We start from the raw sequence: 16,694 nt of genomic DNA, 5'->3' as shown, positions 1-16,694 counted from the left end.
TAAGCAGAATGAATATGAAAATGCGTCCTGGTACTGAAGAAGTTAAGTTTAGTTTGTCTGTTGGCCTGATCCTGTTTGTCTGTTTCATTTTGGCAGGTTAAATTAGGTTAAGTTTGTTAGTCTGTGTCGGAAACTGTTTCTGTGTTCGTCTGTATGTCTGTTCGTCTTGCTGTTTGTCTGCCTAGTGTTAGTATTTAAGGTTAGGGAAACTTCTATCTGTCTGTCTGTTCTGTCTGTTATTCTGTTGGCCTATCTATTGTCTGTGCGTTATATGATGTATGTGCGTCTGTGTGTCTGTGTGTCTGTGTCTCAAGCTGTCGTCATGTCTGTCTGTACGTATGTCTGATGCTTCAAGTTATTATCATTTTTGAGTTTTTTTCTGTTTATCTATTTACTTATTTCCTTCACCTCATTTTTACGGACAGCGATAACAATAATAAAAAAAACAACAACAATAACAATAATAAAAATAATAATAACAATAATAATAATAATAATAATAATAATAATAATAATAATAATAATAATAATAATACTCGTTCTTTCTCCAATATCTATACCAATTTTTTTTCCCATTTTCTTCCTCACGTGATAAACAAAAGAAAAATTCCTAAAAAAAAAGAAAAAAAGAGAACTAAAATTAGAATAAACCCAATAACAAAGAGAAAAGTAAAGAGGTCAACAAAATAACGAAAATAACAAACAAAAATAAATATCAGTGAAAAATGAGAAATAAATACATAAATGGAATAATAACACACGAAAATAAAGAAAGGGGGGAAAAATATATGGGGGAGAGAGAGAGAGAGAGAGAGAGAGAGAGAGAGAGAGAGAGAGAGAGAGAGAGAGAGAATAATAAAGTACAGGAAAAATTACAAAGAAAACTAGATAAACAAGAAGAAAGAAAGAGACGCACTAAGAAAATGATATGAAAGGAAAATAGAAAAAAAGAAAAAAAAGAAAGGCAAAGACAACGAAACAAAACAAAACAAAAAAAACAAAAACATACCATAAAAGGGAAAACCAGATATCCAATCCACTGCCACCGCTACTTCCCCGGACCAATCACAGCACGGGAAACTCCGATGCTCGTGTCTGATTGGTGGAAAAAAAAAGAGAAAGAAAATAAAATAGAAAAATAAAATGGAACACGGAAAAAATCAGAAAAAATGAAAAGATTGTAAGATTTAATTAAAGTAGTGAAAAAGATGAGGGAAAGGGTTATTTAAAAGGAGAAAAGAGGAAATAAAATAAAAATAAGATAAAATGGGATGAAGAATCAGAAAAAAATGAAAAGATTGTAAGATTTAATGAAAGTGTTAAAAAAAAATCAATAGCTTAAGTAAAGAAAAAGAAAAATTGTATATAATTTGGTGGAGAAAAGAGCAGAAAAAATGGAACAAGAAAAAATAATCTATGACACGGGAAAAAAAACAGAAAAATGAAAAGATTGGAAAATTTATATAAACATGTTAGGAAAAATAGTGGAAAGGTAAATAAAAAAAGAAACTCATAAATTACAGATAAGAAAACAGAGAAGAAAAATAAAAATAAAAATAATCTGAGGGAAAAGATCTGAAAATGTGGAAGGATTTTAAGATTGAAATAAATCGTTCAAAAAATAAGTAGAAAAGTTAATAAAAAGAAAACTCGCACTTGATTGGTGGAAAGAAGAAAAAAAAAATAAAGGAAAAATAATCTGGGAGGGAAAAAACAGAAAAATGAAAAGATTGTAAGATTTAATGAAAGCGTCAGGAAAAAAAGAGTAAAAAAGTCAATTAAAAAAGAAAACTTGTATCAAATTAGCGAAAAGAAAAGATAAAAGGAGGAAAATCTGACACGGAAAATAGAAAAAAAATGAAAAGATTGTAAGATTTAATTAAAGTGTTGAAAAAAGAGTGAAAAGATTAATAAGAGGAAAATTTTGTATCTGATAGTTGGAAAAAAAGGGAAAAAACTGGGACATGGAAAAAATGGAAAGAAATAAAAGATTGGAAGATTTACATGAAAAAATGCAAAAAAAAAAAAAGTTTAAAGGATAATAAAGAAGAAAACTTGTACTTGATTGATAAAGAAAAGAGAAAAAAAAGAAAAGATAATCTGGGAAGGGAAAAATAAGAAAAAATGAAAAGATTGGAAGATTTAAATAGAGTTAAGAAAAGTGAAAGGATCAATGAAAGAAGAAAACTTGTATCTGTTTACTGGAAAAAAGAAAAGAGAAAAGAAATAAAGAAAAGAAAAATAAACTGGGACACGAAAAAATCAGAAAAAAAAAGATTGAAAGATTTAATAAAAGTAAAAATAAGTGAAAAAGTTAATAAGAGAAAAAAGAAAATTGCAACTCATGGTGGAAAAAAAAAAAAAAAATGAAATAAGAAAAATACTCTGAAATGAAAAAAAATAAAAATAAAAAAAGAATAAGATTTAATTCAAGCTTCAGGAAACAAGTGAGTAAAAAGGTGAATAGAAAAGAAAACTCGTATGATATTGGTGGGAAAAGAGAAAAAATATAAAAGAAAAAAAATCAGACAAGGAAAACACACACACACAAAAAAAAAAAAAAATGGAAATAATACAGAATTTAATCAAAGTGTCAGGAAAGTAAAAAAAAAAAACAATTGAATAAAAAGAAAATAGGAAAAAGAAAATGAAAAGAAAAATCCGTGAAGTGGAAAGAATAATCAGAAAAATAAAAAAAAAGAATAATAAAAAGTGATGATTGATATAACAGAATAAAGATTAAATAAAGAAAAAAAAAAAAAAAAAAAAAAAACCCAGATTTTAATTAGATTGAGAAAAAAGAAGCGATAAAATAAAAGAAAATAACACAAATTTCTATCACTTGAAGAGGAGAAAGGAAAAGATAATGAAAGAAAGGATAATGAAAGGAAAAAATGAAGGACAAATGAATGAAAATAAGACAGAAAGAAAGAAAGAAATAAAGAAAGAAAGACTGAAAAAATTGAACGGAAGCTTCCTACCGTGAAAAAAATAGAAAAAAAGGTAAATTTTCTTGAATAATGAGAGAGAGAGAGAGAGAGAGAGAGAGAGAGAGAGAGAGAGAGAGAGAGAGAGAGAGAGAGAGAGAGAGAGAGAGAGAGTAATTAGAGAGAAAAATGAGGTAAGCAAGAATTAAGAAACAAACGTATATTTCCATTAGAGAGAGAGAGAGAGAGAGAGAGAGAGAGAGAGAGAGAGAGAGAGAGAGAGAGAGAGAGAGAGAGAGAGAGAGAGAGAGAGAGAGAGAGAGAGAGAGAGAGAGAGAGAGAGAGAGAGAGAGAGAGAATAAAAAAAAAACTTGACATATTATAATCCCCGAAATAAAAACTAAATAATTCAACAACAACAACAACAACAACAACAACAACAACAACAACAAGCAAACAGAAAGAGAGCACAGCGGCAATTCTCGGAGGGTCAGGACGCGGCACAGGTCAAGCCAGGTTACTAATTAGGTACGAATCGTGTCCAGAACTCTATTATGCAGCAAGAATAGTCCCTCTGAGGCTGGTCCTGTTTATTTGCTTTGCTGCTGCTGTTGTTGTTGTTGTTGTTGTTGTTGTTGTTGTTCGCCTCACTTGTTAGTTTGTGTCTGTTTATTTATGTTTCGTGGTCAGGTCTTTTATGTATGTCTGTTTGTGTGTAGGGTAAAGCGTGTGTGTGTGTGTGTGTGTGTGTGTGTTTTTTTTCTCTCTAAGTCTGTTCTTTTGGTCTATTTGCTCATTCTTGTCTTCATAGCTATCATTTTGTCTTTCAGCTTGTGTTTGTGTGTTTGTGCGTGTTTTGGTGTGTCTGTTTGTCTGTGTTGGATATATTTGTTTATTTTGTCTATCTAAATCTGTTCTGTTAGTGTGTTTGTTATCTTTTGTCTTTTCTCCGTGTCTGTCTGTCTGTTTGTGTGTTGTGTAAAGTCTGTGGGTATTTGTGCATCTGTCTGTCTGTCTGTCTGTAATGGTTAAGTTTGCCATTTTTTGTCTATCAAGTTTGTCTGTTGATCTGTTTATTAGTTTTTGTCTTTTCTCCGTGTCTATCATTTTGCCTTTCAGTTTGTGTGTTTGTGTGTTGGTGCGTGTATTTTGTGTATCTGCCTATCTGTAAGGGTTAGTTTTGTTAATTTTTGTCTAAAGTCTGTTTGTTAGTTTTTCTCTTTGTGTTCTCTGTGTCTGTTTGTCTATTTTCATGTTGTGTAAAGTTTGTGCTTGTTTGTATATCTGTCTGTCTGTCTGTAATGGTTAAGTTTGTTGCTATTTTTGTCTGTTTATTCTGTTTGTTAGATTCTTGTCCTCTTCCCGTGTCTGTCAGTCTGTCTATTCGTTTGTCGTTACGGTAGTTCATGGTCAAGTTAGTTTTTTTGTTTCTCTGTTGGTTTGTCTGTCTGTCTGTCTGTCTGTCTGTTCGTTGATCCGTTATTTAGCTGTGTAGTGTCATAGTTGTGTCAGCGATATATTTTTCTTAATACCTGATAGACAATTTTCCAGTATATTTATCTTTCTGTCTGTCTGAGTCTGTGTAGGTTAGTTGGTGAATACAGGAGGTGACGGTTATTTGTGTTCATGATCCCTCTTCTCAGTCTGCTGGTTGGGTCAAGTCTGTCTGATTGTCTGTATGTCTACCCGTTAGTTCGTTTCTTAGTCAGTGTGGTGTTGAGAAAGTTTAATAGTGAAGTGTGTTACAAATTCCTCTGTCTCTCTGTTGTGTGGTTAGTTACACACTCTGTCCTGTGTGTTAGGAAATATAATAGTGAATCCATTGCTAGGTGTGAAAGTAATACATTTCTATCATTACAAATAATTAGTATGTTATTCTTTGTATCTCTCGTTAGTTCTTTTTCCCGCACGATCACTTGGCTCTCTGTTAGTTGTGTTAGTAGACTTGTCACTGAGCAAACTGTTTATCTACTTACTGTGTTTGTGATTTCATTGTGAGTTAGTGTTTCCAGTTTTTTTTAGTTTGTTTCACACTGCAATTTTCTCTGATTTGTTTATTTTCTATCGTTCATCGTTGTGTTCGGTTTAATAATGAAGTTCGTTTGAGTTTTTACTTCGTTTTTCTCCGATTACTTTTAATTTTCCTTGTTTCCTTCTCTCTCACATCACGTCACCTCAGTGTCCGGTGATAAGGAGTCATGTTTTTTGTAATTTCCTTTTTGTTACTTAATTCGTCTATTTCATGTCCTTTTCCCTTATTTACTTTGCTTTCTTATATTTTCTTCATTTTCGCGTATTATGGTCAGTCATCTATTTTCTGTTTATACTTTATTGTGTCTGTATAACAATTTTCTATGCTTGTTCTATAATATGTTCAGTTTATTCTTTATTTCACGTAATAGTCATCTTCCTATTAATTATTCCTACTTTCTTTCGTCCAGCAGTTTTCACCATAACATTTTCCTTCACTGCGCTTGATTAACATACTCTCACAGCTTTTAATCATCTTACCTCACCTTTTCCAGAATCCTCATAGACTTTTTTGGTTTATTCGAGTATTTTCTTCCTATAAAAATATCTCTGAATGTCTTTTCTTTCCATTTTTTCCACATAATCTCTTTTCTTCACATTTCCCTTTTAGTTTGTAAGTTTCCGATGATATAAATGATTTTCTTGTCACACATTCACACGTATTTCTTTTCATTTCATAGTATATAGTCTCACAACCACTTTAGTTTCAGTTTGCATATAGTCTCAGTCTCTCAGTCTCTCAGTCTCTCTCTCTCTCTCTCTCTCTCTCTCTCTCTGGTCCTCTCCCCGGGGCGGCAGAAAGTTTCCCACGCTCCCTTCAGATCAAGTCAAAGTCCTCACCAGCAGCCACCAACAGACCCCAGCAAAGGCGGCCACCAAACACTGGCCTCGGGGAAGTGGAGAGCCTGTCCTTGTGCCTGACCCTTCAATGCAATGGCACGTGCAAAGGGGAACAGATAACGGGTCGCCGAGTTAGTTTGAGCGCACCACGAACAGACATAGTGGCGTGTGGTGACAGATGTGTGGCGTGTGGCGCTACAGGGCGTGGCTGAGTGATGGCAAGGGCGTGTTTGTCTATCTGCAGGGTGTCTTCTACCCCAGCAGGAAGGTCAGGATGCAGCAACAACAGCAGCAGCAGGAGAGGCAAGGGAATAAACACGCTAGGCCCAGCAGACTCGAGCTCCCAGCGGTGCCCTCTGTTGGCGAAATGAGAAAATGTGGTTAAAACTTGAAATGCGCATTAAATTTTGGCGAGATAAGTGAAATTTGCCACACACGAGAGGAATGGAGTGATGGAAGGTTGGCAAATGTCGTTAAGAACTTGAAGTAAACATTGCACTGTGGAGGAAGAAGAGTAATTGGAGAGAGAGAGAGAGAGAGAGAGAGAGAGAGAGAGAGAGAGAGAGAGAGAGAGAGAGAGAGAGAGAGAGAGAGAGAGAGAGAGAGAGAGAGAGAGAGAGAGAGAGAGAGAGAGAGAGAGAGAGAGAGAATAGAATAAATGAATGGATGCAAGGAAAATACCTACTTTGAATAAAATGACAAAAAAATAAAGCTAATGAAAAATAGAGACGATGAAAAAAAATAGAATAAAATATAAAACAAATAGAAAAAAAAAATAAACGAGACACTGATAGATTAAAACACAGACAGAACAGAAAAAAAGGTAAACAAAATCATCCACTTTCAAAACAGATGGAAACGAAACAAGCAAAACAAACACGACCACTTACGAAAACAAAACAAAACAAAACAAACAAGAGCTTTCGTCCAATTTCTATGAACCACCAACGGAATGATTCTCCTCTTATAAATCCATCCAAACAGCGGACATTCATTAAAAAAGGGGGAATAACACACACACACACACACACACACACACACACACACACACACACACACACACCACTGTAACGAGGTCAGAGGTCAATATAAAACTCACCACAATGTCGCAATAAAAAAAGGGGTCACGGAATATCGAGGTGAAACGAGGCTATGAATTAAACCACAGCACAGGTCACACGTCACGCCTCTAACGGGATCACAAAACAGGAGAGGATCATTTCGTGCCTCACATCACATAACTTGGCAGGACTCTACAACTAACACTGGTATCCTGAAACGCTCTATTCTCTCAGCATAACTATTTCCAAAGGCTTTCAAAGATGTCAAGGGTATGTTTCCTATCAATAGTGTAAAAATCTTGTCAATCTCTCAATAAACACACTCTATTACTAAGAATGGTATTATGAAACGCTCTTCTCTTTCAGCATTACTATTTCCAAAAGCTTCAAAGATATTAAGGAAGATTATCAAGAGTCTTTTCCCTATCAATAAAGAAAAAATCTATTCAATCTCTCAATAAACACACTCTATTACTAAGAATGGTATTATGAAACGCTCTTCTCTTTCAGCATTACTATTTCCAAAAGCTTCAAAGATATTAAGGAAGATTATCAAGAGTCTTTTCCCTATCAATAAAGAAAAATCTATTCAATCTCTCAATAAACACAAACAAACTTTATTACTAAGACTGGTATTATGAAACGCTCTTCTCTTTCAACATAATTAGTTTCAAAGGCTTCAATAATGTTAAGGAGGAATTTTCAAGAGTCTTGTTTTCTTATCGATAATGGAAAAGTATTGTTAATTACTCAATAAACACAAACAAACTGTACAACTAAGACTGGTATCTGAAACGATCTCCTTTTTTACCATAACTATTTCCAAGGGTTCAAAGATGTTAAGGTGGATCCTCTAGAGTCTTTCTCCTATCAATAGTGGAGAAATCTTGTTAATTACTCAATAAACACAAACAAACTCTACTGTTGTGACTGATATCTGAAACGGTCCACTCTTTCAGCATAACTATTTCCAAAGGCTTCAAAGATGTTAAAGAGGATTCTTAAGAGTCTTTTTTCTATCAATAGTGGAGAAATAAACACAAGCAAACTCTACTGCTAAGACCAATATCCTGAAAAGCTCTACTCTTTCAGCATAACTATGTCCAAAGAGCACAAAGATGTTAAGGATGATTTTCAAGTCTTTTCTCCGCTAATGATGTACAAATCTTGTTAATCAGTCACTAAAAACCATACAAACTCTACAATTGAGACTGATATTCTGAAACACTCTGCTCTTTCACTATAAGTATTTCCAAAGGCCACAATGATGTTAAGGCTGGTTCTCACGAGTCTTTCTCTTGTTAACGATGCAGAAATCTTATTAATCTGTCACTGGAAACAAACACTACAAACAAAACTGAAACGCAATTATTTCTAAAGACCATAAAAATGTTAATCTGGGTTCTCATGAGTCTCTCTCCTGTTAATTATGCATAAGTCATGTTGATCTGTCACTAGAAACATACAAACGCTCTTAAAAATCATATAAGCACAAGTAGACTCTTTTGAAAGTAGTGGAGAAGCGGTGCAGAAGGGTTTCGGAATACTGTTCTAAAAAAATGAATGAATTGTTCCCACACTCACCTAGGGATTATCCCCACGCTCAACTACAACTTCAGAGACACTCATTTCCTGTACTAGAGTCTTTGAAATCGTTCTGAAGCATGTACTCTTATAAAGTCAGTCAAAAAGAAAAGTAGCATTAAAAAGGAAACTCTCTCATGCTCACCTATACTAGAGTCCTGTACTATACCGAAACTTTTCATGTTATTCTGGAGGATGTACTCTTATACTGCCAATAAAAAAAGAAAATAGACAAATAAATAAATGATTAAATAAATAAAGAATAATAAAAAAGGAATAAAAAACCTTTCCCTCCCTCACTTCCTCACTTTAAATAAAACTGCCTGCACCACTGATGGGCGGAAGCTGAACAGCGCTTTCCACATACACTCTTCAAGTGTGCCTACAGGCGCTATAGGCCATAACATAAAAAAAAAAAAAAAATGCTAGTCTTGTACCATACTACTACTAGAGCCTTTCAGTAAGTTCTGGAGTATGTACTCTTATACTGTCAAAAAAAAAAAAAAAAAAAAAGAAAAGAAATATGCCTAGTAGTGACAAAATGAATCTACTTTCTTTTACCATGTGCACTAAGCAACTGATCTGAACTGCCCTGATTGCTGACAAGGACGTGCACACCAGAGAGAAGGTTAAAGGACTCCACTCAAGGTCCTACAGGGGTATTCATGAAGGACTCCAGTAAGGCTTCACACACAGCAAAGGAGGTCACAAATAACAGGGTCACATTTCAAGGTTCACAGTAGAAGGGACCAAGACTCGTATTCTCAAACACTTCTGCGCTTCGTCTCCACTATTTCAAAAAGCCTTTATTGAAATGTACACGAGTTTTTTAAGGTGTTTTAAGATTCTAGAAGCAGAGTGACAAGGCTTCTACATTACTAACTAGAGAAACACTCATGAAGACCCCGCTAATCATCTCTGAGGCCTTGGAAAATAGTCGTGGTGAGAGCAAAGCGTTTCTGAATAAGGACCCAAGTACGAAGGGGTGATGTTCCGCCACGATGAGTCACACTGCTTTACAGAGGGGCGGTCACACTAAGGTCACACTAAAATTCTAAGAGGTCACGCTTCATCACAAGGGATCACACTACAAGAAATTACTCGAGGGTCACACTGGATGCTAAGAAGTCACACTATATCACAGGATCACACTAGATTCTAAGAGGTCACACTGGATTCTATGAGGTCACACTAAGGTCACACTGGATTCTATGAGGTCACACTGGATTCTATGAGGTCACACTAAGGTCACACTAGATTCTAAGACGTCACACTGGATTCTATGAGGTCACACTAAGGTCACACTAGATTTTAAGACGTCACACTGGATTCTATGAGGTCACACTAAGGTCACACTAGATTCTAAGAGGTCACACTGGATTTTATGAGGTCACACTAGGGTCACACTAGATTCTAAGAGGTCACACTGGATTCTATGAGGTCACACTAAGGTCACACTAGATTCTAAGAGGTCACGCTTCATCACAAGGGGTCACGCTACAAGGAATCACTCCAGGGTTGCACTCGATGCTAAGAGGTCACACTATATCACTCTAAGGTCACACTGGATGCTAAGAGGTCACACTATATCACTCTAAGGTCACACTGGATTCTATGAAGTCACAGTATATCACACTAAGGTTACACACTGGATTCTATGATGTCACACTAGGGCCAGAAAGGACAGCGAATCACAGGGTATCATGAGGGGTCACGGTGCAGGGAGTCACAAAAGGTCACACTGGGCCACAAGGGGTCACTTCACATCTTGCCACAGGGGAACCGACTCACCAGGGTGGAGTGGGCGGGGGCGGGGGTCGCTAGGGGGCGCCACATCTTGCACGTAGCGGTGGGGGCAGCGTCAGTAGGGGGGGCTGTTGAACCTGGAGGGAGGAGGGAGTGGAGATGGGGGATGGGGATGGGGAGGGAAGGGGGATGGGGAAAGTGACGGGAGGGAAGAATGAATTAATATAAAAGTGTTCAATTTTTAAGTTTAGTTTAAGATTATTTTCCGCATCTGAGCATAAGGCAAGTTTGGGTACATTTCCTGCATCCAAGTTTCCTTTTCCCTCTCAGTGTTATTGCCTGGCGGTTCACGTGACACTCCCCAGCAGCAGGAGGCGGACGTGTCGTTACGTATCATTGCATCACCATCGGCTCAGGCAGCAGGGAGGATATTAACTCTTTCAAAACCGTGGCGCGTCTTCATATTCACTCTGGTTACTATTTGGTGATTTTATACAGCTTCAGAAACTTATGTAGGGGAATTAAAATAGTATACACTCTGGCTATTAATCATTTGACCTCCATAGATCTTTCCTAATGCAAATAGAATCATCTAATTATTCTCCAAAATCATGGTAAAAAATGCATCTCAGTATTGAAGGGGTTAATACTCCCACCACCATATCACTTTACGGCGTCTCTGCTTCTCATATCAATCAAATCAACCTTGACTCCTTATAAATCAAGAGAATACTGACATTCCCACACCTTATTAGCATAACTCCTCCATTGTGGGTGGTGGTTGCTCTTCTGAAGTTACTCTATAAAGAACATACCATCACCTATCACCTCTATAACTTTCCTATCACAAGGGCTTTGCTGTTCTTAACCTCTTGTATCAGGCCGGGAGAGCACTACATACTCCCACACACGTCAGTTTGCTGTGTGATGACTTTTCTGCAGTGAGTGGCGTCAGTTTGGCATTCTTGACCCATAAAGAAGGAGGAGCATTAAGATTCTCCTCCCACCATGCTAATGCTTTATAACTCCCTCATAATGTGGCTGAAAGTTGTTGTTCTTGACTCTCATATAAAGCAGAGGTAAGATTAATATTCTTTCAACACCATGCCGGTGCTGTTTTACTCTATCATAAACAATTTGCTGTTCTTGATGCCTTGCACAGGGTGTCTCGTGAGTTAAGGTACATACTTCGGGATTTGATGGTTTAATTGAAGATACTGTATACACATGTGGTGATGTGTCGTGTTTTGTTATATCTTTGCAAGAAATTAAAGTTAAGTTATGTGTAGCGGGAACCGTTCGTCTGGATGAATCCTACTCCGCTGGCTGTTTCCTCCAATGGTGGTGTGTGGCATTAAATCATATATGTCTTTTTTGTATAATGTACGCTGTCAAAGCGTTACGGGAGACAGGTAGCAAATGACAGATTAAATATTTGTGTATGTCAGCGAAGAAAATATAAAAGTTAAACTCTTTAATACAGTGCAACTTTTATAAACATACATGGTAACTCAGCAGCTTCATGAAGACAACCTGGTGTTCTCACCACGCCTGTTAACAATGTCCCTTTAGATTATACGATATTCCTTCTATGTGATGTTAAATTGTGCATCGCTCCGTGAATTTTGCTCCCAGATATACTTGTGTTTGTGATGGTGGGGCTTTGTATTGCCATTGGGACAATACTATGTTGAGCTGCATTCCAATCACAGAATGAATAATATCATGTCATGAATTTCACTATATGAATATCATGCCTGAATGTGAATGTTACTGAATGTGAAACACATCTTCACCGTAACCAAAAGATTCTTTGTCAATCACATGATTGGCGAAACTTATCACTTTTATGTCAAGACGTCAGCTTGAGTGTTGAGTGTTTAGGGGGTGACACTTGCAGTGAGATGCCATGTATACTTAAAGACAACACTTAACCATTAAATTGGTGTGTTACCTACTGTACGTAATGCCGCCAGCTGCCCCCACGTCCCTTTGTCTTTCCAGTGCGTGTGAATATCCGCTCGGTGCGTATACATAACAGTTTATTTGTTAAAGAACTAATGTGTCAACTGACTACGTGGGAACGTAGTTATCAATCTCTTCCATAAGAATGATTAAAACAGTCCCGGGTATGATTTATGCTATTCGATTTTTTTTTTCACATTCCTTGATTGATTTCACTAAAGGGATAAAAGATCCCAAAGTTGTATCAAAGGGGAGGAGAGAGTGGTATTAGATGTGTGGAGGCGAGTGGCGAGCCGGATGGAGAGGGACGCCGTGAAGGAGCGTCCCTCAGGGCTCACGCGGCACCAAGGCAGGCCTCAGGAGTCAGGACAGTCACGTGGCAGTCCGTTGTTTGTCATCCATGGTCACCTTCACTGACTCTCTTGTCTGTGTTGCAGCTTAGTGCCTTGCATTCAGGATTAAGAAAACTGCCGCGCTATAGACATGTACGAGTATTAGGAAACACAGTGACAATAATCTGTTGAAGTGAAGTGTTTTGAAGTGATTGCAAGTAAATATGTGAATATGTGTGTCGGGAAGGACAGACACGTCCCTCATCTTTCATTTAGGGCCACCTTCACCAACTCTCTTTCTGTCTTGCACAATATAGTGATCTAATCGAGGGCACTTTGATGATATGTTAGAGTTGTGAGTCAGGATGTAAAGTCTGGTAAGACATACTTTGGTGGTCGAATATGTATTGTAATACGTATCTGAGACCTGCCTTCCAGCTACGAAGACATAAGATGGCGGTCTTGGTATACTGTGTATAGAATGTGAACGAACGGTCACTTGACTACTTTCACTTAACTTTACTGCTTTGTGAGGGATGACTGCAATATTAGAGTTTAGCAAACAGGAGTTGTATCTGTCAGGTTAGCTGGAAATAGGTGGTCAAATCTGCAGGATAAGTTTCTCTGTTCTTGTCATCTCAGGCTTTCCAAGGAAAATAATGTGAATTAACTATGGCGAAAAACAGTAAAGATTTAATAGATAAAGGTTGATTATTTTGTGGGTTAAGGTGAGTTGTCTTTCTTTCCTCAGTTACATCCACAGCTGGTGTTAAAACAAGAATTACACTTATCAAATAATCCAAAGTGACATCAGTGCCGATAAAGTAAATCAGGTTAACGCCACTAGTACAGTGTAAGAAATACTTCAGCATGTTACTGAAGCAATAAAAAAAAGAAAAAAGAAAAGAAAGTTTCCATAAATAAAAGTAAATGATATATATATATATATATATATATATATATATATATATATATATATATATATATATATATATATATATATATATATATGAGTGTGTGTGTGTGTGTGTGTGTGTGTGCGTAGAAACTCGTATATTTTTTCACATAACAAGCCAAAAGCAACGTATGTGTATAGCGTTATTTTCGACTTAAAATCACGTAAACAATCAAATCTCAAAGTCTGTTGATCAACTCGCGGGACGCACTCAATACTAAAGGAACAGCAGGAACATTCTCCCTCTCAAAACACTGCCATTGCTGTGCGACGCCTCTCATGGCTTGTGCTTTTTTTTTTTTCATGTAAGTGGGTAAAGCTGGCGAAGGACAACATAAAACGAAAGAAAAGGCTCATTTAGGTGCCAGTCCTCTTGCAGGTCCGAGATGGTTAGCCAAAAAAAAAGAAAATGATAAATGTCTTGAAACCTCCCTCTTAAATGAAGTTAAGTCATAGGATGTTAGAAATATAGAAGCAAGCAGGGCGTTCCTGAGTTTACCGGAGAAAGGGATGAATGATTGAGAGTAAGTAGTCACTGTTTAACTCTTGCATTAGTGAGTTAGACAGAGTAAACTTGAGAGGACGAAGAAAACCTTGTGCAGCAAGGGCGCAGGAGGAAAGGAGGCATGCAGTTAGCAAGATCAGAAGAGCAGTTATATAGCGGAAGAAGATAGCAGGAGATGCAATAATCCGGCTGGGAGAAAGAGGCTGAAGACTGTCAGTCAGACGAGGGGAGTTGATAAGAAGAAAAGCTTTTCATTCCATTCTATCTAATAAAACTGTGTGAGTGGAATCCCCTCACACATGCGAAGAATATTCCACACATGGGCGGATAAGGCTTTTGTATAGAGTTAGCAAATGTGGGGGGAGTGATAAATAATGGCGGAGATGCTACAGAGCGCCTAACTTCATTTTGTCTTTCCGAGCTCTCCCACACAGAACAGAGATCATTAACATTCTCCTTCACTATATCAATGCTGTTCTTAACTTCCTATATAAATGCAGCACGATGGATGCCGAACAGCGCGCACACAGCAGGTAAAGAGGCAGTTTCAACCTTTCGCTGCGGTACGATAACTTCCACACACGCTCCCGGCAGCAAATTGCCCGTTTATTTAACTTATATTTGGTAAACTTTGAAATTTACCTTCCCTCCTCTTGAAAAAAAGGGTGCCTACACGCGCAGTACATTACACCCTCCCCCTATTTCCCCTCCCTTAAAAAAAGAGGAAGTAAGAGAGAGCGAGAGGAGGAAAAAAAAGGTTGGGCAGTGGAGGAGGAGGAGGAGGAGGAGGAGGAGGAGGAGGAGGAGGAGGAGGAGGAGGAGGAGGAGATGCAGGAGAGAGAGAGAGATATATGAGAGAGAGAGAGAGAGAGAGAGAGAGAGAGAGAGAGAGAGAGAGAGAGAGAGAGAGAGAGAGAGGCAATGATAATAAAATGGATTTTGAATTTTTTTTTGATGAAGTATAGAACGGTTAAATGTAGGGAAGGGAAGGGAAGAGGTGGTGTGGAAGACAGCAGTTGAGAAGGGAAGGGAAGGGGTCTGAAAATTGAAAAAAAGGAGGTAAGATGAAATAGGGTAAGGTATGGCAAGGTTAGGTAAAGTTAGTTTAAGAAAAAGAATGGAATGAATGAATGAATAAATGAAGAAAAAAAACCCCAGCGGATAAAGTGAGATAAAGAAGAAGAAAATAAGTGAATGAATAAAGGAAATAAGGAAGAAGAGAAGGGAAGAAGGTGGGATAAAATAAGATACGGAAAGATAAGGTAAGGTAAGGTAAAATATAGAAGGTAAGTAATGCATGAAGGAAGAAATAATGAAGAACAGCTAAAATGAGATAAAGGAGAAGAAAATAAGTTAAAAATAAAGGAAATAAGGAAGAGAAAGGAAGTGAAAAAGATAAGGTAAAATAACGCAAGGTAAGCTAAAAAAAAAAATGGGAGAAATGAATGAATGAAATAAAGGAAGGAAGAAGAGCAGATTAAATAAGATAAAGGAGAAGAGAATAAGTGAATGAATAAAAAAGAATAAGGAAGGAGGGAAGGGAAGGCAAGGGAATGGAAACAGAAAGGTAGAAGGAAAAATGGAAGAAAACGAGAATGCAAACGATAAACTGATGGAGGAAGGTGATTAAAGAGACGGAGGAAGAGAAGAGGACTGAATGCATTAAACGTAGCGAAGGCAATGATAATAATAATGACGGTGATGATGATAATGATAATGATGATGATGATGATGATGATGATGATGATGATGATTACAAGTGATAAGATGAAAAATGAGAGAAAAAAGATAGTTAGATAGAAAAAAGGGAAATTCACACAAAACAACAACAACAACACGCAGAAAGAAAATGATAGAAAGGAAAACAAGGAAAACTCACCAAAGACCACGACCACCACCACCACCACCACCACCACCATCACGAGGGAAAAAACAAACCAAAACAAGAAAAACAAACACCAAACAAGACAAACAAACAAAAAGGGAAAACATGCAGACTTCCCTTCCCTTCCCAGCCCTTCCATCACCCTTCAAATGGAAAAAAGGGAAAAAACACAAAAATGGAAGAAGAGAAATGGAAAGAAAGTGAAAAAAGTTTAACATGTAGAGTATAACAGCAATAACTTCTACTGCTGTTGCTGCTGCTACTACTACTACTACTACTACTACTGCTGCTGCTGCTAATACTATTACTGCTTCCACTGCTGCTGCTGGTGCTGCTGTTTCTGCTGCTGCTGCTGTTATTACTACTAATACTACTGATTAACTATCACAGCTCTTCTGGTATTAAAATAGTCACTACTACCTCTACTACTGCTATTAGTGCTGTTACTATTACAACTACTACTACTACTATTACTACTACTTCTACTACTACTACTATTACTACTACTACTACTACTACTACTATTATTACTACTACTACTCCAGCCCTCCTCATTCTCATACTACCACCACCACCACCATCATCGCCATTACTACTATTATTACCACCCACTATTACTGCTGCTGCTATTACTACTACTACTACTACTACCACTACTTCTACCACTACTATTATTACTACTAAGACTTAATACTACCACCACTACTACAACTACTACTGCCACTACTACTATTACTACTACTACTTAATACTACCACCACTAATACGACTAGTACTACCACTATCACGACTATTACTCCTACTACTACTACTACTTCTACTACTACTACTACTACTACTACTACTACTACTGCTACTATTAC

General features: G+C 37.1%; 1 protein-coding gene across 2 annotated transcripts in view; it reads right to left on the bottom strand.

Annotated features, from left to right (window-relative positions):
* Positions 1-5,247: 5,247 nt before the first annotated feature.
* LOC123510193 (basement membrane-specific heparan sulfate proteoglycan core protein-like) overlaps positions 5,248-16,694 on the bottom strand; it is a 162,632-nt gene continuing 151,185 nt past the window's right edge. For both annotated transcript variants that reach the window (XM_045265088.1, XM_045265089.1), the window contains 2 exons: positions 10,235-10,326; positions 5,248-6,154 (listed from right to left, as the gene is read on the bottom strand). In XM_045265088.1, coding sequence (XP_045121023.1) covers positions 6,119-6,154; positions 10,235-10,326 — 128 coding nt within the window. In that variant the 3' untranslated portion in view covers positions 5,248-6,118. The remainder of the gene's footprint in view (positions 6,155-10,234; positions 10,327-16,694) is intronic.

Source organism: Portunus trituberculatus, chromosome 28, assembly GCF_017591435.1.
Source record: "Portunus trituberculatus isolate SZX2019 chromosome 28, ASM1759143v1, whole genome shotgun sequence".
NCBI classification, from domain to species: domain Eukaryota; kingdom Metazoa; phylum Arthropoda; class Malacostraca; order Decapoda; family Portunidae; genus Portunus; species Portunus trituberculatus.
This window is presented reverse-complemented; position numbering and strand designations above follow the sequence as displayed.